The following is a 23,217-nucleotide window of genomic DNA, read 5'->3' as shown; positions in this document are numbered from 1 at the left end:
CCTGGTGTCTGTCGCTCTCTGCACACGGTGGTCCGGCTACTGCAGTAGTATGAGACTGTCTAATATGTTTAATAGAGGTGTGGGGGGGAATCATACACACAATACAGATCATGATTTTTTTTTTTTTTTTTTTTTATTCTGGGGGAATTTTCATAATACCGCCAAACAAAGCAGAATAAAAAAAAAAACAAATGTCATAGCTAAAAGCAGCTTTTTTTTTTTTTGCTGGACAAGATGTATTACAGCTTCAGTGGAAAAATGGTTATAGTTCTCAAAATTAGAGGTGCAAAACATTTTTCTATACAACTTTTATTGTGTAAAGGTACCAACAAAGTGGTTTCGCTGTAATCCTACTGACACAAATAATAAAACTGCCTTTTTTTTTTCTACCACTGAAAAAAAAAAAAAAAAAATTGCTGGCTTTTGTTTGTTCTAATTCCCAAAATTCAGAATATACTGCGATCAAAAACTAATACCAATTAAAAAAAAAAAAAATAAAATTTCATATTGCAAAATGCAGGCCCTTGCATGACTGTTAGCGGAAATAAGGAAATTATATATCTCAAGATATGGTGATGAATTTTTAGACAAGAAAAAAAAAAATGGTAGTTACCTGCCGATAACGGTATTTCTCTGATCCCATGATGGCACCACGGAGAGAGGGGTCCGCCCCCAGGGACAGGAAACCTACAGATGAAAAAGGGCGTACCTCTCTCCCACATCAGTTGGATTACAGAGCCTTATACAGAACTTCAGCTGCAACTCAATATTTGTACAAATTAAACTTAACCTATTTAACTTAACAGAGGCACCGTGACTAAAACTAATTAGTAGTACATTATCAAGTGCACACCTGTGTGTGAAAAGGGAGGGAATATACGGGTGCCATCATGGGATCAGAGAAATACCGTTATCGGCAGGTAACTACCATTTTCTCTATCCCCATGATGGCACCACGGAGAGATTTGAATAGATAGAGCTATTAGGGAGGGACCACTGCCTCTAGAACCCTTCGCCCAAAGGTAGTATCAGAGGAGGTCAAGTCTAAGCGGTAATGCTTGAAAAATGTAGACTGGGAAGACCAAGTGGCCGCTCTACATATCTGTTGTATTGAAGCGCCAGCTCTCTCCGCCCAGGATGATGCCACTGCTCTGGTCGAGTGAGCTTTTATGTTCTCTGGGATGGCTGTCCCACAGGATGAGTAGGATAGGGCGATGGCGTCTCTTATCCATCTTGCTAACGTGGCTTTCGATGCTTTTTGTCCTTTGCGTGGACCCTGGAAGCAGACAGAGCCCTATCCTTCCTGCACTCCCTAGTGGCTGATAGATATTGGACCAGACATCTTTTTACGTCTAGGGTATGCAGTGTTTTTTTCCCCCTCATTTTTAGGGTTGGGACAAAAGGAGGGTAAAGAAATTTCTTGCATTCTGTGAAACTGTGACGCTATTTTAGGGAGATAAGCCGGGTCAGTTTTTAGAATGACTCTGTCATCAAGTATCTGATTAAAGGGCGGGCATGAAGATAACGCTTGTATATCGCTGACACGACGAGCTGAGGTTAGGGTTACTAGGAGTGTGGTTTTTAGAGATAAGATCTTTAAAGGAACTTCTGTCAGGGGCTCAAAGGGAGGTTTGGTTAGAGCGTTTAGTACGAGGTTTAGATCCCATGGGGGAGAGTTGTGGAGAGGAATAGGTCTGGACCTAGATGAGGCTTTAATAAATCGCATGACCCAACGATTTCTGGCCAGATCATAATTATACAGTGCTGCTACCTGAACCTTCAGAGTGCTTGTAGCCAACCCTCTTTCCAGACCTTTCTGTAAAAATTCAAGGACTTTCCTTATGGGAACTTCCCCATACGGGTCTGCCCCCGATACTGACATGAATTTTTTCCACACTTTCCCATATATTCTAGTGGTTACGGGTTTTCTACTTTGTAATAGAGTGGACACCAAGTTAGGAGAGAACCCTTTGTCCCTCAGCAACCTCCTTTCAAAAGCCACGCTGTCATGTGTAAATTTTTTACATTGGGGTGAAATACTGGACCCTGGGACAGAAGTTTCGGCGTGTCTGGTAGAACCCATGGACTTGATATGGACATTTTTCTTAGCCAAGAAAACCATATTCTGCGGGGCCAGAATGGCGCTATTAGTATCACTGTAGTCCCCTCCTCCCGAATTTTCCTCAGCACTAAGGGGATGAGTGACATTGGGGGGAACGCATAGGCAAGGTGATAGTTCCAAGGAATTGTCAATGCGTCTAGAGCTACAGGGTTCCCCCGGGGATCGATTGAGCAGAATGTTTTTACTTTGCGGTTTTGACTGTTCGCGAATAGGTCTATTACTGGTAGGCCCCAGAGATTCACGATCTGATCGAAGACCGATTGGTTTAGCTCCCACTCTCCCTGCTTTAAGCATGTTCTGCTCAGGAAGTCTGCAGTTTGGTTTTCGGAGCCTTTTAAGTGGAGAGCTGTCAAGGACTTTAGACTGTGTTCCGCTATGTGGAAGATGGATTGGGTTACCTCCATCAGAGCTCGACACCTGGTTCCCCCTTGGTGATTTAGATATGCAACCACTACCTGGTTGTCCGAAAAGACTTTTACATGATAACCGTGAAGGAGATATAGAAAGTGTGTTAGGGCCAGTTTTACCGCTAGCAGTTCTTTCATGTTGGAAGAGTCTAGCTCTTGACTTTTGTTCCAACTCCCCTGTGCCACTTGATCGCCTATATGTGCTCCCCAGCCCCAGGGGCTTGCATCCGTCGTTAGAATCTTCTCCGTCGGTAGCGCCCAAGGAACCCCTTTGGTTAGATTCCCTGGGTCTGCCCACCATGCTAGGGAGTGTATCGTGTTTGGAGAAATACTTAACTGCCCGTCTAAATTTCCGTGCAGAGATATGCCTAAATTTAAAGTCTCCCATTGTAGATCCCGGGAATGAAGTTGTGCCCATTGAACTGCCGGAATGCAGGCAGTCATGGAGCCCAGGAGGGACATTGCTCTCCTCGGAGTGGTGACTGGGGATACCATCAGCTGTAACACTGCCTGTGTCATTTTTTTGTACTTTCTCCTGAGGAAGATAGCATGTCTGCGTGATCGAGTCTAGGACTATCCCCAAGTACTCCTGTACCTGGGATGGCACCATTTTGGACTTGGGTATGTTTAGCAGCCACCCTAGACTCGACAGAGAGGCTATGACCAGATTCAACTGTTGTTCGCAGTGTTGAAATGAGTTCCCTACGACGAGTAGGTCGTCTAAATAGGGAACTATTAAGATATTCTGTTCCCGTATGTGAGCCATTACCTCTGACATTATTTTTGTAAATACCCGAGGAGCGATAGCTATCCCGAAGGGGAGAGCCCGGAATTGGAAGCGTTTTACTTCCCCCTGGATATTTACTGCCAGTCTGAGATATTTTTGGTAATCTCTGTGGATGGGCACATGGTAATATGCGTCTCGTAAATCTAGAACAGTCATGAAACACAAAGGAAAGAGTATTCTCACGCAAGATTTTATTGTCTCCATTTTGAAATGTTGTATCTCCAGGAAACTGTTTAGTTTTTTGAGATTTATGATCGTTCTGTATGATCCGTCCGGTTTTTTTCGGAGGAAGAGAGGAGAATAGAACCCTGTGCCTCTTTCCTGGTATGGAACTTCTTGCAATACATCTTTCTGGACTAGGCTCAGAATCTCCTTCTGGAGAGCTGACTGTTCGAGTGATTGTTTTTGAGGCGTTACCATGAAGGAGTTGCCGGGAGGAACACGAAATTTGAATTTGAGGCCTTCTCGTATAATACCTAGAATCCAAGGACTGTCTGAAATTCTCTCCCAGGCTGGAAGAAACTCAGCTAGTCTCCCTCCGACCCGGGGAGTACCTTCATTGGGATTTTTTTATTATCTGGAGGGGGGGGTTTGTTGAACAAGAAGCCCCTGTTTTTGTTTCTTCTGTCTTCCCATCCGTCTTTATTTCCTTTTGGAGGTCTTCTGCGCATGAACTTTCTGTTCCGAAAGGAGCGCCTATATGACTGGTTGGGGAACCCGGGAAAAGATTTCTTTTTATCTCCTGCTTTGTCGAGGATGTCGTCCAACGTTGACCCAAACAGGAATTCACCTTCGCAAGGTATTGAGCAAAGCTTGGTCTTTGTCTGCAGGTCCCCCGGCCAGCACTTTAGCCACAGGGCGCGTCTTGCGGCGTTTGAGAAAGAAGCCGACCTGGCTGATAATCTTGCTGAGTCCACCAAAGCGTCCGCCAGAAAAGCTGCTGCCCCTTTCATTATGGACACTGACTTTTGTATTGTTTCTCTTGGGACTTTCTCTTTTAGTTGCGAATCCAAATGTTCAAGCCATACCATTAGAGCACGGGCCGTGCAGGTGGCTGCGATGGCTGGCTTTAGTCCTCCTCCTGCCGCTTCCCAGGAGTTTAAGAACGTGTCTGCCTTTTTGTCCATTGGATCCTTTAGAGTGCCCATGTCCTCGAAGGGCAGAGCGAACTTTTTAGAGGCCTTTGCTATGGCCACATCAAGTTTGGGTGCCTTGCTCCAGGATGAGCAGGCTGGGTCATCGAACGGGTACTTTCTCTTGGGGGTCAAGAGAACTTTTTTATCCGGTTTCTTCCATTCTTTCTTAATCAAAGAATGAATTTTCTCATTTATTGGAAATACTCTACTTTTCTTTTGTTCTAGTCCGCTGAACATTATGTCCTGTGCTGTTCTTTTAGGGCATTCGTCTATCAGACCCATAGTTGTTCTGATGGCCTTTACCAATGCGTCTGTCTCCTCGATGGGGAAGCAACTGCGTCCCCCCTCCGATGATAGTGAGGAGGTCTCGGATGTCGATGAATCATTAGAGTCAGATGTCTCGTTTTCTGATTCGTCTATACTGGACTCGGGAGACTTATGACCTGATCTATGTTTTTTCCTCGGAATTTTAATGCCTTTGAGGGCACTTTCCACTTGATTTTTTATTAGAGTTTTCAGGTCTGACGCGAACGCCGGAGATTCCTCCTGGATGGTTTTTTCTATGCAGGGCCCGCATAGCTTTTTTTCCCATGAGGAAGGAAGTTCTTCCGAACATATCGCACACACTTTGTGCTTTGATTTGCCTGTACATTTCCTTCCCTAGGAGAAAAAAGTAATCTCGTATTACATTATTACTTTCACGTAGATCACTCACCCCTTACGACTAAGAGATACCGTCTCTGGCCTCGGGACTGTATCCACTGGATTCGTCGCCGGCCGTGTATTTCCCCCAGAGACTCGGCTGCGTTGTGACCCTGAGCGTCCGCTGCTGCTGCGTTGCTGGGATGAAGCGTTCCCCTTGCGCTGATGTTGTGAGCGCGGACGCAGTACTTCCTCAGGTGATGATTGTGCACATTCCTGTGCCTCTTGTGGTTCTTTACCGCTCATAATGGCTCCGCACTGCGTTTGCCAAAAGAGAGGGTTTTCCACGTTTCTTCTACCGAGGACGCTGCTTTTTAAACTTGCCGCCGGCAGAAGTGGTCATCTGCGCATGCGCGAGCGTCACTTCCGGTTCGCGGCACAGGCGTCCTATAGGGAAGATATTATTGGGGACGCCTGTGCGCGCGTTCTAACGTTCCGCCCGAGCCCGTACTTCCGGTTTGGGCGGCGGTTCAGCGGTGTGTGCAGCGCTTTGCCTCTAGCCTCCAGGCTCCTGATAATGGTAGCGTAGCCGCCGCTACCCCCACGCACCTATTAGCGGTGCAGAGGCTGTAATGGTGACCGCCGTCACCTGCCTCTTTCCTCCCCCTTTTTTTTTTTTTTTCCTTGGGGAAGGCAGGCTCGATCCTCTTCACTGCCTTCCCCTGCAACACTCACCCGTAGGGCCCGCCGACCCCCGTGGTGGTCCCTCAGGGTCGGAGAAAAGGGGGGAGAAAACCGGCTGGACACAGCCGTGACAGGGCGCCCCCTGTCAGGAACCGACCGGCCAGCACCCTGGAATCCCACGAAGAATCTTCAGGTACGTCGCTGTAGGTTCCCCGTCAGGGACAGGAAACCAACTGATGTGGGAGAGAGGTACGCCCTTTTTCATCTGTAGGTTTCCTGTCCCTGGGGGCGGACCCCTCTCTCCGTGGTGCCATCATGGGGATAGAGAAAATCTGCAAGTGTGTGAGAAAGCAGCCAAATCTCTGAAATACATGATTCAGATGGAACCTCCGGCCGAGAGTGCCCATAATGAGGCAGATATGAGCTCCCATGGGACCTGTGATCAGGCGGTGTCTGTCTATAGGATTGCATAAAAATGCCGTTGGCCAGTTTTGTGCACTTCTGTAAAGGACACTGCTGAACAGAGGCCAGACAGTCCAGAGTAACTCTGCTGCCTCATGATAGTGAATGGATTCCTCAGGTTTCATCTGACTCGCATCACTCTGATTTAGATGGAAACCCCAAAGTGATCAGCGTAGAGCGCCGGATAAATGTGATCCCAAACTTTATGTAAAATGGTCCAAATAAAGGCTTCCAATCAAGCTACAAAAGTCCCCACTCGGATCTGTCTTCTGTTTCTGGAAATATAGGGGCTTCCACGTTACTTAATACAAGAGCTCTAGGTATTTATAATGTGCGCCCTCCCCCCCAAAAAAAAAAAAAAAAATTCAGTGCATCCAAATGCTCCCTCCCTTCTGAGCCCCGGTGTGCCTAAAGTGCAGTTGACATTTCTGTAGTGATGAGAACCTGCCTAACTTACAGGTGCATGTCTCCAGAAACATGAGCGGAAAATCAAAAATTTGGGGCTATAGCAACACTTTGGTGGGGGGAAAAAAAATGGTAATTGTCCATTCACTCAGCCTAATATTATACAATTCTCTGAAGCGCCTCACATTTTAAACAGCTCACTACACCCCTAGATGAAGTCAAGAGCTGTAGTTTCCAAAATGGGGTCTCTATGTGGGGGGTTCTGCTGGGTTTTATTTTTTTTTTATTTACCCAGGTGGGGGGAAAAAGTCTTCCCCCTACCTCTGGCCTGACGTCATTGAGAGGGCTTTTTTGCTGATGTGGAGGGTCCCTTAAACATGTACCCCGATCCTTTTTTTTGTCTCAAGTCCCAGTTTCTATCTCCCGGGGGGCGACCTCTATTATATTTTCCTCTCTGAAAATAAGGCCTTCTAATATCCACCGGGAAGCGAGGGAAACCCTTTTTCCTATCGCCTGCTTTCTCTAAAATGTCCTCCAGCTTCTGACCAAAGAGGAATTTGCCGTCACACGGGATGGAACAAAGTCTATTTTTAGAGGGCAAGTCACCCGGGCACCCCTTTAACCATAAGGCGCGTCTAGCTGCATTAGACGAACCTGCTGCCCTAGCTCCTAGTCTTACAGAGACTGCTGAGGAATCTGCTATGAAAGCTGCCGCTCCTTGCACCATTGCCATATTGGCTAGGACCTCGTCTCTTGGATTTCAATTGATCCTCTTTCAGGGGTCCCCAACTCCAGTCCTCAAGGCCCACCAACATGTCATATTTTCAGGATTTCCTTAGTCTTGCCCAGGTAATAATTGCATCACCTGTGCAATGCAAAGGAAATCCTGAAAACATGACCTGTTGGTGGGCCTTGAGGACTGGAGTTGGGGACCCCTGCTCTATTTGTTGCAGCCAGACTATAAGGGAGCGTGCAACATGTCCCAGCTATTGCCGGTTTTAGATCTCCTGCAACCGCCTCCCAGGTGTGTTTTAAGAACGCATCTTGTCTAATGGGTCTCTTAACATGCCTGAGTCCTCTAAGGGTAGGGATGACTTTTTAGATGACCTAGCCACCGCACCATCAATTTTAGGGACTTTATCCCACACTTCTGAATCCTTCTCCGAAGGGATACCGTCTTTTAGAAGATGAGGGGAGGTTACCAGATTTCTTCCACTCCTTCTCTATAAGGGCCTTTACCCTAGCATTTACTGGGAAAGTACGCTTCCTTTTTCTCCTCCAAACAGAACGTCATCTTTTAGGCCCATTGTAGCCCTGACTGATTGTACTAGTTTATCTGTATTTTCAGTTATAAGCATGGACAGTCACCAACATCACTATCTGAAGAAGAGCCAGAGGACATGGAAGAGGAGGGAAAGGGAGACAGAGGTTCCTCCTGATATTCCTCGCCAGACTGAGAGGCATCAGAATCTGAAATAGGCTCTTTGGCGACTCCTCTTCTTAAGGACGGATTTTAAAGAGCCCTTAACCTCTGCTCAAATCATGGCCCTGAGGCTAGAGGCAAAGTCAGGCTATGTGCACACGTTGCGGTTTTTACTGCGGATCCGCAGCAGTTTTCCATGTGGTGTACAGTACCATGTTAACCTATGGAAAACAAAAACCACTGTGTGCTTGCTGCGGATAAAAACGCGTGGAAACGCAGCGGTTTATTTTCCGCAGCATGTCAATTCTTTGTGCGGAATCCGCAGCAGTTTTCCATCTGCTCCAATAGAAAACTGCAGATGGAAAACCGCAGCGGATTTTGCAAATCCGCAATGTGTGCACATAGCCTCAGGTGATTCATCCTGGATAGTCTTTTGAATACAGTCCACGCAGAGGTTTTTCTGCCACTGGACTGCTAGCAGGACTTTACAGAGGGCACATTCTTTATTCTTTGACTTGGTACTAGCCTTCCCTGGCGCCTGGCAAGTAAGCAGAAAATATAGCCCATTACCACCAAGGTGACATTCACGAAGATCACCACCTGCTGATAATCAAGGTACCGGAATTCGAGGCTGATCAGGTGCACGGACGTCCCTCCTGGAAGCTGAGGAGTCCTGCGACCTCCGGTCAGGGCGACTGCAGCTTCTTCCACTTGAGCGGCTACTCCTTTTAGTATGCTGGTGACCAGGCAGAGCACTTGGTAAGGGTTCTTGCAGCTGCTCCGTACAATCCTCCATCATGAAGAGCTTATACATGTGAGCACTTACTCTGTGGATCTACTACCTTTTAAGGGGTGATCCACCCTGCTCGCCGCCTCATCCGGTAGTCATTTTGCTTCTCCCCCCCTCCCCCTTTGCACCCCACCCGGAACCGCCAAAAAGGCCCTGTATCCTGGCCAGCATCTGTACATGGGCGCCGCCATCTTGGTTCTGGCGCGCAGCACTGACGTCACACGCATTCCCAGCGTGCCGCACCCGGAAGCTAGGCCTGGAGCCGAAGGCGGCCAGCAGAGGGGAGAGAGAATGGCATGGCAGCCGCAGAAGAGCCCCAGGACCCTGGACTGCGCTGAACCAACATCCGCACGTGCGCGAAAGCCCCACAGGACCTGCGACCGGCGCTTCCTCAGCCTGAAGGCCGGCATACAGGCGCCCTGCCTGTTCTTCCAGTGCCGCAACAGGAGTGGGTGAGTGGAAGCCATCAGATAAAACCACCGTGATTCCAGCACAAGGGCTCCCATCAGGACAGGAAACCCAACTGAGGCGAGGGAGAGGTACCGCCCTTTTATTTCAGTAGGTTTCCTGTCCTGACTGGGCAGATCCCTCTCTCAGGTGTGCGGTCATGGGGAAGGGAAAAAGACCAATCATGAGTGTGAGACTTCTGAAATCTCATACTGTAAAAACTTGTATTAAATGCCACATGTGAACATGACATAAGACATTCTAGTTTTTCACACATTTTTCTACTCCCTTTCTCCATTTGTGGTTTTGCTGCCTTCAGTCTGAATTTACGATGTGCACATTCCAACAAGAACATGGATCATTGCAAGAACAAGGGTGTAAAAACATTTGGCCAGTACTATAAGTATAATTTACTGAATAACTGCCTCAAAAACATTTAAGTTCTACAAAAGATTTATTGCTTCATCCACAGCTGTTCTATACAGATGATGTCCCTGTATGCGCAGTATCGGCTCTGCTCAGTCCAGACTAACAGGACACCATCATTGTATCGCACACCTGATCTACATCCAGAGCAGCGCGCACATTATTAGATGAAGAAGCCTGTCTGCAATGTGAAGGCTCTAGTTTACCATGTTCGAATGCAGCCTGCAGTGTAAAGAACAGAGGTTTACGTGACCGCAACCCAAATCCTCACTGTATAAATCCACTTTCCCCTCGCATAGACATATTTCAGATGTGAAGTTTAAAAAAATTAAAAAAAGTACAGCAAATAGATTTTCTCCCTCCCCATATAAACTGGCTGCTTCTATTGTTCCCAGAATGACAACTTCCATACTTTATACTGCAGGCTGAAATTCTGGAAACTTGTATTACATCAAATAGAGATGATTATTCTGCATTTCATTATAAAATACCCCAAAATTATATATAAAACAATTTTATAGTAAAATCAATATAAAACATGTGTAAGAGCAAACTACAGAGCAGCACAGAGTATTTGTAGGATCAATCAACCCTGTATTGATAATTGTATATAAAGTCTGTAAGGTTGGAAGCACAACAGGTGGGCTGCAGACCCTTGTAAGACCCCCGATCAGTAGGAGTGTTAGGCTATGTGCACACATTGAGGATTTTGTTTGCGGGACCGCAGCAGCTTCCCATGCGTTTACAGTACAATGTAAACCTATGGAAAACGCAATCCGCAGTGCCCATGCTGCGGAAAAAAACGCGCGGAAACGCTGCGGGTTACATTCCGCAGCATGTCAATTCTTTATGCATATTCCGCAGCGGTTTACATCTGCTCCATAATAGGAATCCGTAGGTAAAACGCAGGTAAAACGCAGTGCCTTTTACCTGCGGATTTCTCAAATCCGCTGCGGAAAAATCAGCAGAGCTCAAAACTACGTGTGCACATCCCCTCATTCTGCATAATTATATATATCTCTACCCGTCTCTCCGCTCGCAGTCAGCCATCATCTTGCTAACATTTTAGGGCCTAATTTATCGCCTTTGGTTCCTCCTAACTTTCAGAGGTCACTGAAATTTAGCTCAGGGGCGCTGTCTGAAAGTTCACCCAGGTCATGGTCGCTGAGGTCATGCTCGCTCCGGCTCCTTCCTTCTCTGCTTGTGCCGGATTTTTCTCTGGACTCTGCAGGAGGCAAATAATAAAAAAAATTCTAAGAATGTGATGGGATTTCTGTTCTACGCAAATCATTACGGACAACAACATCAATGCGATCATTTCAGATGTTGTGTAATTCAGCGATAATCACTTGATAGACTTTAATGTTGCTTCCAGATGCACAAAACTACCAGCCACTACCAGGGGGAGCTCACTGCACACAGCTATTGAAGTCCATCATTGGAGAGCTCCCCCTAGTGGCAGGACACTTTTAAACCATGTATAATGAAAAGTTCTGGTAATCTGGGGTTTTCATTTCTCATATTTTTTTTTAAAGATCTCTTATTCCTATCAGTAAATAGAACAGAAAACTCATCCTCCTGATTATTTTATCTCCCAAGTTTATTCTAGAGGTGGATATTGCCTTAGGGTAGCGGTCTGTAACCTATGATGGGGGTTGTAGAGAAGGAAATGTCCACTGTGCAAGATCCAGGACATGAAGAGAAAGGGGCGATTACCTCTAGAAACCGTAGCAGCGGCAGCGGCTCCGAGGCTGTACGACGTGTCCTCAGAGCTGATGTCGGCCAGGCTGATCTGCGAGTAGTCATCATCCGCAGAAGATGATGAAACGGACCTGCTGAGTTCCCGGCTCTGCCTGCAGCGTCTGTGATCTGTAGAGAATTAAGTAGAGCGGTAAAAGTCTATATTGAACAGCAGATGACATCACAGCGCTCAAGATACAGGTTAGATCTGGAGAGCAGTGATGTCATCGCCTGTGTTTTACATCCTGGAGGTGACATCACAGCTCTCCAGGAATAAGTTACATTACAAAGGGGGGTGATATCACCACTTTCCAGATATACAATAAGTCATATTATACACCACTCTTTAGGTACAAGTGATAATATTACAGGTGTGACATCACCTATAGATACAGGTCAGATCATACATCACTGGTGACATCAGTGCTCCCTAGATATACGTCGTATTACACTAGCTGTTATAACCTGCTGTGGCTGGGCTTGTACTGACCGGGCTGCGCACTGCTTGCTCTGTGAACTTTCCCCTCCAGGATTCTCACATCATCCAGCAGGTCGCCCATTGCTGATCTGTGGATTAGGCACACAGGAGGAGTAGAAGAGGTCTTAGATAATGGTAACGCTCCATGGTGGTGGGCTTTCGGATACGGCCAGTACCTGAGCTGCACGATCTCTCGTTGCGCTCTCTGTGTATCTGATCGTGCCCGCTCCAGCTCCTGGGTCTGCACTTGATGGCTGCTCTGTATTCTCTCCAGCGCCTGGGGAAGATTACAGACGTTACACATGCCCGGCAGCGATTAGCGGACGCAGCCACCGTGTCCTGCTCCGCCACCTACCGCGCTGTGTTTCTCTTGCGTCCGCAGCAGCTCCTGCCCGTCTGTGATGTGTTGTCGCAAGTCGTCTTCTTGTCGGCCTTTTACAGAGAAGTAATAAGTGGTGGAAGGTTACCAGGGTATTGCGATAAATCTCGGACCCCCTCTCCCTGCAGAAGTCACTCACGTAGTCTTTGGCGCGTGTAGTCGCTGTCTCGCCGGAGACTTTCGAACTCCTTACACATCAGCCTCTTGCTGCAAGTAAGAAGAATAATTGACGTGAAGCGCACACTGATGGCGGAGAGAGGACTGCAGCTTTACTTACGTTTCGTTCATCTCCTGCGAGATGCTGACGGCTGAGCGCAGCGAGGGGCTCGACCCGCAGGTGGTGGAATCCCTCACTCTGGCCTCCAGGTGGCGCAGTTCGCTGGACAGTTCCTGCCGCATGCTGTCCATCTTCCTCTGCAGCACAGACTCGGTCACATCCAGACCCCGCGAGGCTTCTAGTCGCTGCACCTCATCTGTACAATGGGGAGAGGGGAACATTACTGTCACTCATACCGAGGGTAGCAATGTACGGGACAGGCCACATCCATGGCCAGCGCTGCACCCTCCTACTGGGCATCTCATCCATTGCAAAAGGAGCAACCAATAGTGCAGCAGATCCAGCGATGGGAGACTTAGCAGACAGAATCAATGATGATCGTATCGGACCATTATAAGCTCATGCGGTAATCCTCGGCTCCTACCTTCCAGGCTCTGTATCCGCTGGATATGAAAGTCGCGGTCTCGCTCCAGACGGCCAATGGCTTGATGCAAGGAAGTGATCATCTGACGGGAAGAAGGAGACAAAGCACATCATCAGCAGCTGTATGGGCAGGGAGAGCGCCCCTCGGTGGTCACATCCAGCCTGAATTATGTACGACTATAGTGTTGTGGCCAAACCGTAGGAAAATTAATTAATGGGGGCTGACTTGTAACAGACGGGGCTGTCATGCGCCATCGCAGGTGGTATCCGCTTTACCAGGTACATTTGGCCGCGGCTGTGCCCGATATTACACCTCAGGGCAGCTCTGTCCTGTTCAGCATCTGTGGCCCTTCAGTCTGCGGATCAAATGGGGTCCCAGGAGTCGGACCTCCATCAATCTGATATTGAAAACTGATCCTAAGCATAGGCCATGAATAGAGGAGAATCTCAATAAACGCTTAAAGGGAACCTGACCGCAGATTCAGGCATCAAGAATCACAGTCCGGCTCCGTCGCTGCAGCCAGGCGTGTTTACTCTGCAACATTTAAAAAAAAAAAAAACAACATACACACAAAAAGCTGCGCGGGAACCATGTGGTTCAGGTGACTAATCCTGGAGGCTGGTCCCCGGATAGTCCCTGAAACGCTGAAATGATGGAGCCGAACTGTGATTTTTGCTGCTGCAGTTCAGGCATAAGGAATCCGCTGTTCCCATGTTGGATCTGTGGAGGTCGGACCACTGGGATGCAAATAAGGGCTGCGGTAACTTTCGCATATTAGCCCTTTCCGAAACCAAATCCGCCGAGTTCCCACTTGTGATGACTATAATGGGGTGAGGACATCATACCTTGGCCTGTGACAGCAGCTGACTGCTCAGATTGACCAGGTCTTCAGAGGACACCGGCGCGGGGTGCGTGTAGGCAGAAGGGGCGCACGGGGAGGCGGGTTTCATTTCGGACCTGTACTCATACTGGACTGATCTTCGTACAGGAGTTGAATCATAGCAAAAATCTGCTAAAAATAAAAATAACATTATCGTAAGAAATTCTGAGACAGTCTGGTATCATCAGTGCTGCATCTGCCAGTTCTCCGCTTGCTGTCAGGGAATAGGAACATGTTTACACCCCAAAGATGAAATCCTGTCCTTCTGTTATAAATATATTTGTGCTGCTGATGTGTTACTGTCTACACTGGTACACTGTAACAAACCCTCAGCTGGACTAGAGCAGGGCAGGTTTTCAGTTTCTGGATGTAAAAATAAATTTGCTCCAGTTTAGTGACAGCAAACAGAGGCCTTGAAAGCAATCTACAATGTAATATGACAATACGACCATCGTCGCTGTGAATCCCGAGGTTAGAACAGGGTGTAAATTTGCCGCCGGGCTCGTACGCTCGATACCTCTGTTTTACCTCTGCTGGTGTCGCCCCGGGTGTACAGCCTCTCCTGCAAAAAAAGGGCGAGTGTCAGAAGTGCCAGGTAATGTCACAGACGCATGGGAGCAGCCGCCGTTTGGTTTCTTATAGGACGTGGGAACTTCCACAACATATAACGGGAAGAGTCCAGAAACCCCCAGATGCAGACCCCGGAGGTTACTGCGCTTATGTACACGGCTTTTATAATATCTGACACCAATACTTTTCCTTCTCCAAACAGGGCAGGTGGCGGCAGTGTCAGGGTATGTGCACACGTCCGGAATGCATGCAGAATTTTCCTGAGATAAACCTGAGGTTTTCCGCAGGAATTCTGCATGCGTTTTTTCACATATTTTGCGTTTGGAAATCCGCAAAAATAATGAACATGATGCTTCTTTTTCCGGAATGCGTTTTTTTTTTTTGCGGAAAAAAACACATCATGTGCACAAAAAATGCGGAATGCATTCTAAATGATAGGATGCATGTGTATGCGTTTTTTATAGCGAAAAAACACGCAAATTCCTGAACGTGTGCACATACCCTTATACAGCCAGCACCGGCCTCCAACAGCAGCGATCGGAGCAAGCTGTCAATCACAGGCACAATCAATTCGGTACCTTTTGCCAACCCCCCCTCCCCCATGATGTGACCGCACTGCGGTGCCAATAACCTGCCGCGGTCGCCATCATGGGGCTCCTGTGAAGCTCCGCCACAAGCCGGCCTTCATAGCAGACTGATTCCACCATGTACGGCAATACTGGAGTATATACAAAAAGCGATCAGATGAGCTCAGCTAAGAGTACACTATATATATATATATATGTAAATAACATTATCATAAGAAATTCTGAGCCAGTCTGGTATCATCAGTGCTGCATCTAAGCCAGAGATAGATAGATATATATATATATATATATATATATATATATATATATATATATATATATATATATATATATATATATATATATATATATATAAATATATATATAAAAAACGCACACACACACACAACAATAATCCTAAAGAGTTGTTAAAAAAATACACAATCACCACATTGTCTCTGTCTAAAAGCAAGATGAATAAAGTAAAACATTCACAATCACTGCATATTTACAGAGTCCAGTCCATCGAAATATACAATTATTTAACCAATAAATCACGTGAAAAAAAAAATGCCAAATGCCACAAAAACAGATTAAACCCTTCTGGCTCCTGTAAGAAAGGGATTAATGCGGTGACGACAGACCGCAGCGGTGACGACAGACCGCAGCGGTGACGACAGACCGCAGCGGTGACGACAGACCGCAGCGGTGACGACAGACCGCAGCGGTGACGACAGACCGCAGCGGTGACGACAGACCGCAGCGGTGACGACAGACCGCAGCGGTGACGACAGACTGGTGCAGCGGTGACGACAGACTGGTGCAGCGGTGACGACAGACTGGTGCAGCGGTGACGACAGACTGGTGCAGCGGTGACGACAGACTGGTGCAGCGGTGACGACAGACTGGTGCAGCGGTGACGACAGACTGGTGCAGCGGTGACGACAGACTGGTGCAGCGGTGACGACAGTCCGCTTGGGTGACGACAGACTGGTGCAGCGGTGACGACAGTCCGCTCGGGTGACGACAGATTGCACGGGTGACGACAGATTGCACAGGTGACGACAGACTGGTGCAGCGGTGACGACAGACCGCAGCGGTGACGACAGTCCGCTCGGGTGACGACAGACCGCTCGGGTGATGACAGACTGGTGCAGCGGTGACGACAGACCACACGGGTGACGACAGACTGGTGCAGCGGTGACGACAGACTGCAGCGGTGACGACAGACCGCTCGGGTGACGACAGACCGCTCGGGTGATGACAGATTGCACGGGTGACGACAGACTGCAGCGGTGACGACAGACCACACGGGTGACGACAGACTGGTGCAGCGGTGACGACAGACTGGTGTGGCGGTGCGACAGACCGCAGCGGTGACGACAGACCGCTCGGGTGATGACAGATTGCACGGGTGACGACAGACTGCAGCGGTGACGACAGACCACACGGGTGACGACAGACTGGTGCAGCGGTGACGACAGACTGGTGTGGCGGTGCGACAGACCGCAGCGGTGACGACAGACCGCTCGGGTGACGACAGACCGCTCGGGTGATGACAGATTGCACGGGTGACGACAGACTGCAGCGGTGACGACAGACCACACGGGTGGCGACAGACTGGTGCAGCGGTGACGACAGACTGGTGCAGCGGTGACGACAGACCGCAGCGGTGACGACAGACCGATCGGGTGACGACAGACTGCAGCGGTGACGACAGACCACACGGGTGACGACAGACTGGTGCAGCGGTGACGACAGACTGGTGCAGCGGTGACGACAGACCGCAGCGGTGACGACAGACCGATCGGGTGACGACAGACCGCTCGGGTGACGACAGACTGGTGCAGCGGTGACGACAGACTGCAGCGCCGCGGCCTCTCACCTTGATCTTCGCCACGCTGTCGTCTGCGGCCGTGAGGACGGCGTCCAGCTTAGAATCCCAGCTCATGTCGCCAGCGGTCGGTTCTCACTGGGAAACGATGGGGATCCTCGGAGAAAACAAAAGAAATAGTTATAAATATCCCAGAGAACAGCGGAGGGTCTGTTACAATGTATCAGGTGACTATAAGCAGCCTGACACACTGTGACAGCCCATCAGCAGGAGACAGGCCAGGGCTGCTGATGTGGGAACTTGCCCACAGACTCACTGTAACGCCACCTCAGCTGTGCAGTGAGCAGAGACCTTACACCCCCGTCTCCACCAGCTGCAGCGCCCCATGATGGTTATTGCTGTCAGACCGGCCCTGTGAGGGGCGTCACACACGTAGTGGGGTCTCACGACCTCTCACCTCCGTTCTCCACCTCGAACCATTCAATCAGTCTCCCGGGCACCAGCAATCTGCCTTCGGCGGGTAACGGCGGCTGCCGCGGTGGACGCCGGGACGTGTAGTTCTCCCTGGCTGGCCTTGTACAGTGAGCGGGCGAAAAATGAAACTACAAGTCCCAAGAGTCTCCACGCAGTGTTATTGTTTACGTAACCTCAGCTCCGCCCCCGCACTACGGCTCCCATGAGGCGCCGCGGCTGGAGGTGACTGGGGGTATGATGGGCGCACACGTGGAGATCCTGGAGAAGCTGCAGGGGGCGCTACAGTCGCAGGGGTTCGAGGTGTATCCGTTCCAGGTAACCGGTGATCCCGATACATGAATGTCAGAGGAGGCGGATCAGTGAGTAAGAGGCAAAATAACTTCTGTCGCAGCCATCAGACCACAGATCCACGTGTACTGCTGCTGCCACTTGTAGTTCTGCCACAGCTGGAGATCGGTTATAACAGCTAGGAGGAAGCTCAGTGGGTAAGAGCCCCTGGTACATATGTAACAGCTGTCATGCCATGAAGAAGGTGGTGCAGTGAATAGGAGTCTAGGGGGCAAGGATCCAACACTAGTGGGGAGGGTCAGGGGGTTAGACACTGGAATTGTGTGTGGGGGGATCAGTGGGTAAGCTACTGGGCTAGGTGTATGTCTGAGGAGAGAGTCGGTGGATAAAACTGACGGTGGTGGTGTGTTTGAAAAGGCGGGTCAGTGGATAAAGAACTGGGAGAGGTTTGTGTCTGAGGAGGAAGATCAGTGGGTAAGAGACTAGAAGGTGTGTTCCTGAAATGAAGGGTCAGTGGATAAGAAACTGGAGGCGGTGTGTGTCTGAGGAGGATCAGTAGGTACTAGAGGTATGTGCCTTAGGAGGAGGGTCAGTGGGTAAGGTACTAGAGGTATGTGCCTTAGGAGGAGGGTCAGTGGGTAAGGTACTAGAGGTATGTGCCTTAGGAGGAGGGTCAGTGGGTAAGGGACTGGAGGAGTATGTCTGAGGAGGGGGATCAGTGGGTAAGGGACTGGAGGTATATGTCTGAGGAGGGGGATCAGTGGGTAAGGGACTGGAGGTATGTGCCTTAGGAGGAGGGTCAGTGGGTAAGGTACTAGAGGTATGTGCCTTAGGAGGAGGGTCAGTGGGTAAGGTACTAGAGGTATGTGCCTTAGGAGGAGGGTCAGTGGGTAAGGTACTAGAGGTATGTGCCTTAGGAGGAGGGTCAGTGGGTAAGGGACTGGAGGAGTATGTCTGAGGAGGGGATCAGTGGGTAAAATAATGAAGTATGTATGACTTGGTGGGTCAGTGACAAAGACTAGAGAGCGTCCCACAGACAGAGACTAAGGACAATGGTAAGAGATGGGGCGAGAAGATTCAGTTAATAAAATACCTCAACAAACTCCTCTGTGGCGGCTCAGTAGGTGGATGCACAAGACTGGACATGATATACAGATGATGGGGCTCAGTGGGTAGGAGGCTTCATTGTGTCCTGTAATGTAATCTTCCAGATGCTTTTGCTCTCGTGTTTTCCATGCAGATCGGTTGGTACAATGGCGTCCTGGATCCCGTCTTCCACCTCTCCTACCCTCTGGACACGCTGGCGTGCGTCGTGCTGAGTGCACCCTCCATGTTTGAGAAGTCATTTAAGCCTTTCCTTGCTCAGCACGAGCTGCAGAGTCTCCGAGACCCGATTGACCAGTGCGTGTCCTACCACATGGCGCTGGTGCAGGAGGTGGGTGCAGAGACCCCGCCAGATACCATGGGGGGATAGAGGTGGGTGTGGCCGGGGTTTTGATGGAGACAGTTGTACATGGGCGGAGTAAATGAAGCTGGCTAAGCGGGGGTGTGGTCTGAATAATTACTGCTGTGCGTGGGCGGGGCCATACTGTGACATTGGATGGTGTCGAGGTGACTCCGATTAATGTTCAGTTCTTTCCACGCAGAGATTTTCCGATCACGATGTTGACGTCATCTACGACTACGAGCTTCACCCCAATCGGCGTCCCAAGGTTCTCATGCAGACGGCGGCGCACGTGTCCGGAGGGGCGTACTATTACCAGAGGAAAGATGTGGAGCAGGATCCCTGGGGGGCGAGGGTGAGTGCCAGCAAAGGGGGCAGTAATAATCGCCATGTGTACACAGCTACCAGGTCAGTGGGGCTGCCAAGCGGAGGGACTGAGGGTCCCTGATCATTACCTGCCAGGAGGAGGGACTGAGGGTCTCTGATAATTACCAGTGAGGCTTCTAGGAGGAGGGACTGAGGGTGCCTGATCATTACCTGCCAGGAGGAGGGACTGAGGGTCTCTGATCATTACCAGTGAGGCTTCTAGGAGGAGGGAGTGAGGGTGCCTGATCATTACCTGCCAGGAGGAGGGACTGAGGGTCTCTGATTACCAATGGGGCTTCTAGGAGGAGGGACTGATGGTCCCTGATCATTACCTTCCAGGAGGAGGGACTGAGGGTCTCTGATCATTACCTGCCAGGAGGAGGGACTGAGGGTCTCTGATCATTACCAGTCAGGAGGAGTGACTGGGGGTCTTTGATCATTACCCGTCAGGAGGAGGGACTGGGGGTCTCTGATCATTACCCGTCAGGAGGAGGGACTGGGGGTCTCTGATCATTACCCGTCAGGAGGAGGGACTGACTGTCTCTGATCATTACCCGTCAGGAGGAGGGACTGAGGGTCTCTGATCATTACCCGTCAGGAGGAGGGACTGAGGGTCTCTGATCATTACCCGTCAGGAGGATGGACTGAGGGTCTCTGATCATTACCCGTCAGGAGGAGGGACTGGGGGTCTCTGATCATTACCCGTCAGGAGGAGGGACTGAGGGTCTCTCATCATTACCCGTCAGGAGGAGGGACTGGGGGTCTCTGATCATTACCCGTCAGGAGGAGGGACTGGGGGTCTCTGATCATTACCCGTCAAGAGGAGGGACTGGGGGTTTCTGATCATTACCCGTCAGGAGGAGGGACTGGAGGTCTCTGATCATTACCGGTCAGGAGTAGGGACTGAGGGTCTCTGATTATTACCCGTCAGGAGGAGGGACTGGGGATCTCTGATCATTACCCGTCAGGAGGAGGGACTGGAGGTCTCTGATCATTACCCGTCAGGAGGAGGGACTCTGATTATTACCCGTCAGGAGGAGGGACTGGGGGTCTCTGATTATTACCCGTCAGGAGGAGGGACTGGAGGTCTCTGATCATTACCCGTCAGGAGGAGGGACTCTGATTATTACCCGTCAGGAGGAGGGACTGGGGGTCTCTGATCATTACCCGTCAGGAGGAGGGACTGGGGGTCTCTGATCATTACCCGTCAGGAGGAGGGACTGGGGGTCTCTGATAATTACCCGTCAGGAGGAGGGACTGGAGGTCTCTGATCATTACCCGTCAGGAGGAGGGTCTCTGATCTTTACCCGTCAGGAGGAGTGACTGAGGGTCTCTGTTCATTACCCGTCAGGAGGAGGGACTGGGGGTCTCTGATCATTACCCGTCAGGAGGAGGGACTGAGGGTCTCTGATCTTTACCCGTCAGGAGGAGGGACTGAGGGTCTCTGATCATTACCCGTCAGGAGGAGGGACTGGGGGTCTCTGATCATTACCCGTCAGGAGGAGGGACTGGAGGTCTCTGATCATTACCCGTCAGGAGGAGGGACTGGAGGTCTCTGATCATTACCGGTCAGGAGGCGGGACTGAGGGTCTCTGATCATTACCCGTCAGGAGGAGGGACTGAGGGTCTCTGATCATTACATGTCAGGAGTGACTGGGGGTCTCTGGGAGGAGGGACTGAGGGTCTCTGATCATTACCCATCAGGAGGAGGGACTGAGGGTCTCTGATCATTACCCGTCAGGAGGAGGGACTGGGGGTCTCTGATCATTACCCGTCAGGAGGAGTTACTGGGGGTCTCTGATCATTACCCGTCAGGAGGAGGGACTGAGGGTCTCTGATCATTACCCGTCAGGAGGAGGGACTGAGGGTCTCTGATCATTACCCGTCAGGAGGAGGGACTGAGGGTCTCTGATCATTACCCGTCAGGAGGAGGGACTGAGGGTCTCTGATCATTACCTGTCAGGAATGACACCGGATAGAAGCGGAGATTTCCAGCTCTGGGCTCCGCAGGCCGGACTACGGGTCATGTGCCGTATGGTGGGATGCATGACCTAATATTACTCCACAGGGATTACAGCTGTCACTGATGATGTTCTGCAGCAGGGGTGTAAATTATAAATTGCCCCAGCTGCTGCAGAACTTCTTGGATTTGGGGGGAGTATGTCAATAACAGAGACAAGAATGGAGAAGACCTGATATTATTGATGGGGGAGAGGGTCCACGCTGGGAGGCATCGCTCTTGGTTCTCTGGAAACAGGTTTAGCGGCTTTTCTCATTCCTCCAAGATTAGTGGAGACTCAGGGCGAAGTCCAATGAAAACATTCTCAAATCTCTCTGGAATTTCTGCACTTCATCTGTCCGGCCTTTGTTTAGGGTCAGTTCTGTACTTTATATTTAGAGGTGGAGTGTATATTTGCTTATAGAAAGCAGTGCTCGATCTTACTTATTGTCGCTTACAGGTGAAACCATCTTAGTTTTTGTCTTATTTACGCAAACACCGCTTCCACTTTTTATTAGAAAATTTGAAGTTCCTCATTATGTCCACTAGGTGTCACTATACACGTACGTGTGCATATAACACACTACAATACTGACACTTAGTGGACATAATGGGGAACTACATATTTCTAATAGAAATGAGCAAGGGCTGATGATATAGTTAAAATCTGCAGAGAATTATATTTATATCATAAATGTTATTAGTTTTCTGTAGACGTTCATTGAGTTCTTTGCTTCTACAGAAGATGTACGGCGTCTGTATTCATCCACGATTCGGGGGCTGGTTCGCCATTCGCGCTGTGCTGGTGTTTGCCGATGTCCAGGTTCCGGGCTTGGAGCAGACTCTTCCTATTGACTGTGTCCCCAGCAGGGAGGACAGAATACGTCTCCTAGAACACTTCAACTTTAACTGGAAAGATGGGAAGTATCGGGATGTGCTGCCGGCAGAAGAGAAGTATTCGGCGGAGCAGACTTTGTACTTTGCTACTGCACCTGCAGAGAGACTGAAGCTACTCAGACTTTGGGGTCAGATACGGCCCATCTCTCCCTGCTGAGACGGACGACTGCTTCACCACCGGGCCCTTCCAACCAAGTCCTCCTCTATATTGAGTCTACGTTGTGGCCCCAGGTCATGAGTACGGGGGGCCGGTACTGGGCAATTACAGGAAGATCTAACACTACATGGTACTAGCTATTTATTGGTCTTATCGATGGTGCGGGGGCCGGGATTGTAATTTCTTGATTTTCTTTTTCCTAAAACTCCTTTTTTATTTTTTTTTTTATTTATTTTGCGACTTTATTGATTATTTATTAAACTTTGGGGAAAATTTTATTTAATGATGGAAACTTTATTTTTGTAATGAATCTAATAAAGAAAAAAAATTGACACGTTATCTTCAGGTTTGTCACAAGTTCACGTGAGGGAATGTCAGCGTAAGGTACATGGGGTCTGAATATTGGGGGAGGGATTGACCGGGAAGAACCCCCCCGCTCCCCTTCAGGAAAATAAAGGATCCATTCAGCCACATGTCAGTCAATATGGCAGTACTAGGGGTCTTCAGCGGGCCCCATCTGCCATCATAACCCTTTGGCACCAGTCCGGTCACTGTGGGGTTGCCACAATGTGGGGTCATTGATTGCCACTCCCCATAATCCAGGAAACGAGCAGAATTATGATGACCGCTCTGGATGTGAGGAGTATAAATTAGTATATTACTTATAACAACTTAGTAAAGAAACTTATTAATGAAGTTGCTCGGCCTAATTC

The 23,217-nt window shown here is 49.3% G+C and overlaps 2 protein-coding genes across 5 annotated transcripts; one reads left to right on the top strand and one right to left on the bottom strand.

Moving 5' to 3' along the window:
- Positions 1-9,740: 9,740 nt before the first annotated feature.
- On the bottom strand, positions 9,741-17,470 carry CCDC159 (coiled-coil domain containing 159). Of its 4 annotated transcripts, none has more exons than XM_069738013.1 (12): positions 17,337-17,470; positions 16,931-17,036; positions 14,438-14,471; positions 13,875-14,038; positions 13,030-13,111; positions 12,606-12,801; positions 12,468-12,535; positions 12,305-12,381; positions 12,126-12,226; positions 11,962-12,038; positions 11,448-11,600; positions 9,741-10,956 (listed from the first exon to the last, which is right to left on the bottom strand). In XM_069738013.1, the coding sequence occupies exons 2-12, from the start codon at positions 16,994-16,996 to the stop codon at positions 10,835-10,837; spliced, it is 1,140 nt and encodes a 379-aa protein (XP_069594114.1). In that variant the 5' UTR covers positions 16,997-17,036; positions 17,337-17,470; the 3' UTR covers positions 9,741-10,834. The 4 variants fall into 4 exon arrangements, with proteins under 4 accessions (XP_069594114.1, XP_069594113.1, XP_069594116.1 ...); XM_069738012.1 differs by having other exon boundaries at positions 13,875-14,041; positions 17,337-17,461; XM_069738015.1 differs by having other exon boundaries at positions 14,427-14,471; positions 17,337-17,420.
- Positions 17,471-17,535: 65 nt separating this feature from the next.
- On the top strand, positions 17,536-22,836 carry MMACHC (metabolism of cobalamin associated C). The gene is made up of 4 exons (XM_069738011.1): positions 17,536-17,668; positions 18,882-19,076; positions 19,288-19,440; positions 22,193-22,836. Exons 1-4 carry the CDS (start codon positions 17,588-17,590, stop codon positions 22,502-22,504), a joined length of 741 nt encoding a protein of 246 aa, XP_069594112.1. The 5' UTR covers positions 17,536-17,587; the 3' UTR covers positions 22,505-22,836.
- Positions 22,837-23,217: the final 381 nt, after the last annotated feature.

This window comes from Ranitomeya imitator, chromosome 8 (assembly GCF_032444005.1).
Source record: "Ranitomeya imitator isolate aRanImi1 chromosome 8, aRanImi1.pri, whole genome shotgun sequence".
Classification (NCBI taxonomy): domain Eukaryota; kingdom Metazoa; phylum Chordata; class Amphibia; order Anura; family Dendrobatidae; genus Ranitomeya; species Ranitomeya imitator.
This window is presented reverse-complemented; position numbering and strand designations above follow the sequence as displayed.

Coding starts and splice junctions, on each gene's coding strand:
- MMACHC (XM_069738011.1), top strand. CDS start 17,588: ATGATGGGCGCACACGTGGAGATCCTGGAGAAGCTGCAGGGGGCGCTA. Junction 19,077..19,287: donor ACATGGCGCTGGTGCAGGAG/GTGGGTGCAGAG, acceptor CTTTCCACGCAG/AGATTTTCCGATCACGATGT. Junction 19,441..22,192: donor AGGATCCCTGGGGGGCGAGG/GTGAGTGCCAGC, acceptor TTGCTTCTACAG/AAGATGTACGGCGTCTGTAT.
- CCDC159 (XM_069738012.1), bottom strand. CDS start 16,996: ATGAGCTGGGATTCTAAGCTGGACGCCGTCCTCACGGCCGCAGACGAC. Junction 12,802..13,029: donor GCGGATACAGAGCCTGGAAG/GTAGGAGCCGAG, acceptor CCCATTGTACAG/ATGAGGTGCAGCGACTAGAA. Junction 12,039..12,125: donor CGAGAGATCGTGCAGCTCAG/GTACTGGCCGTA, acceptor CCTAATCCACAG/ATCAGCAATGGGCGACCTGC.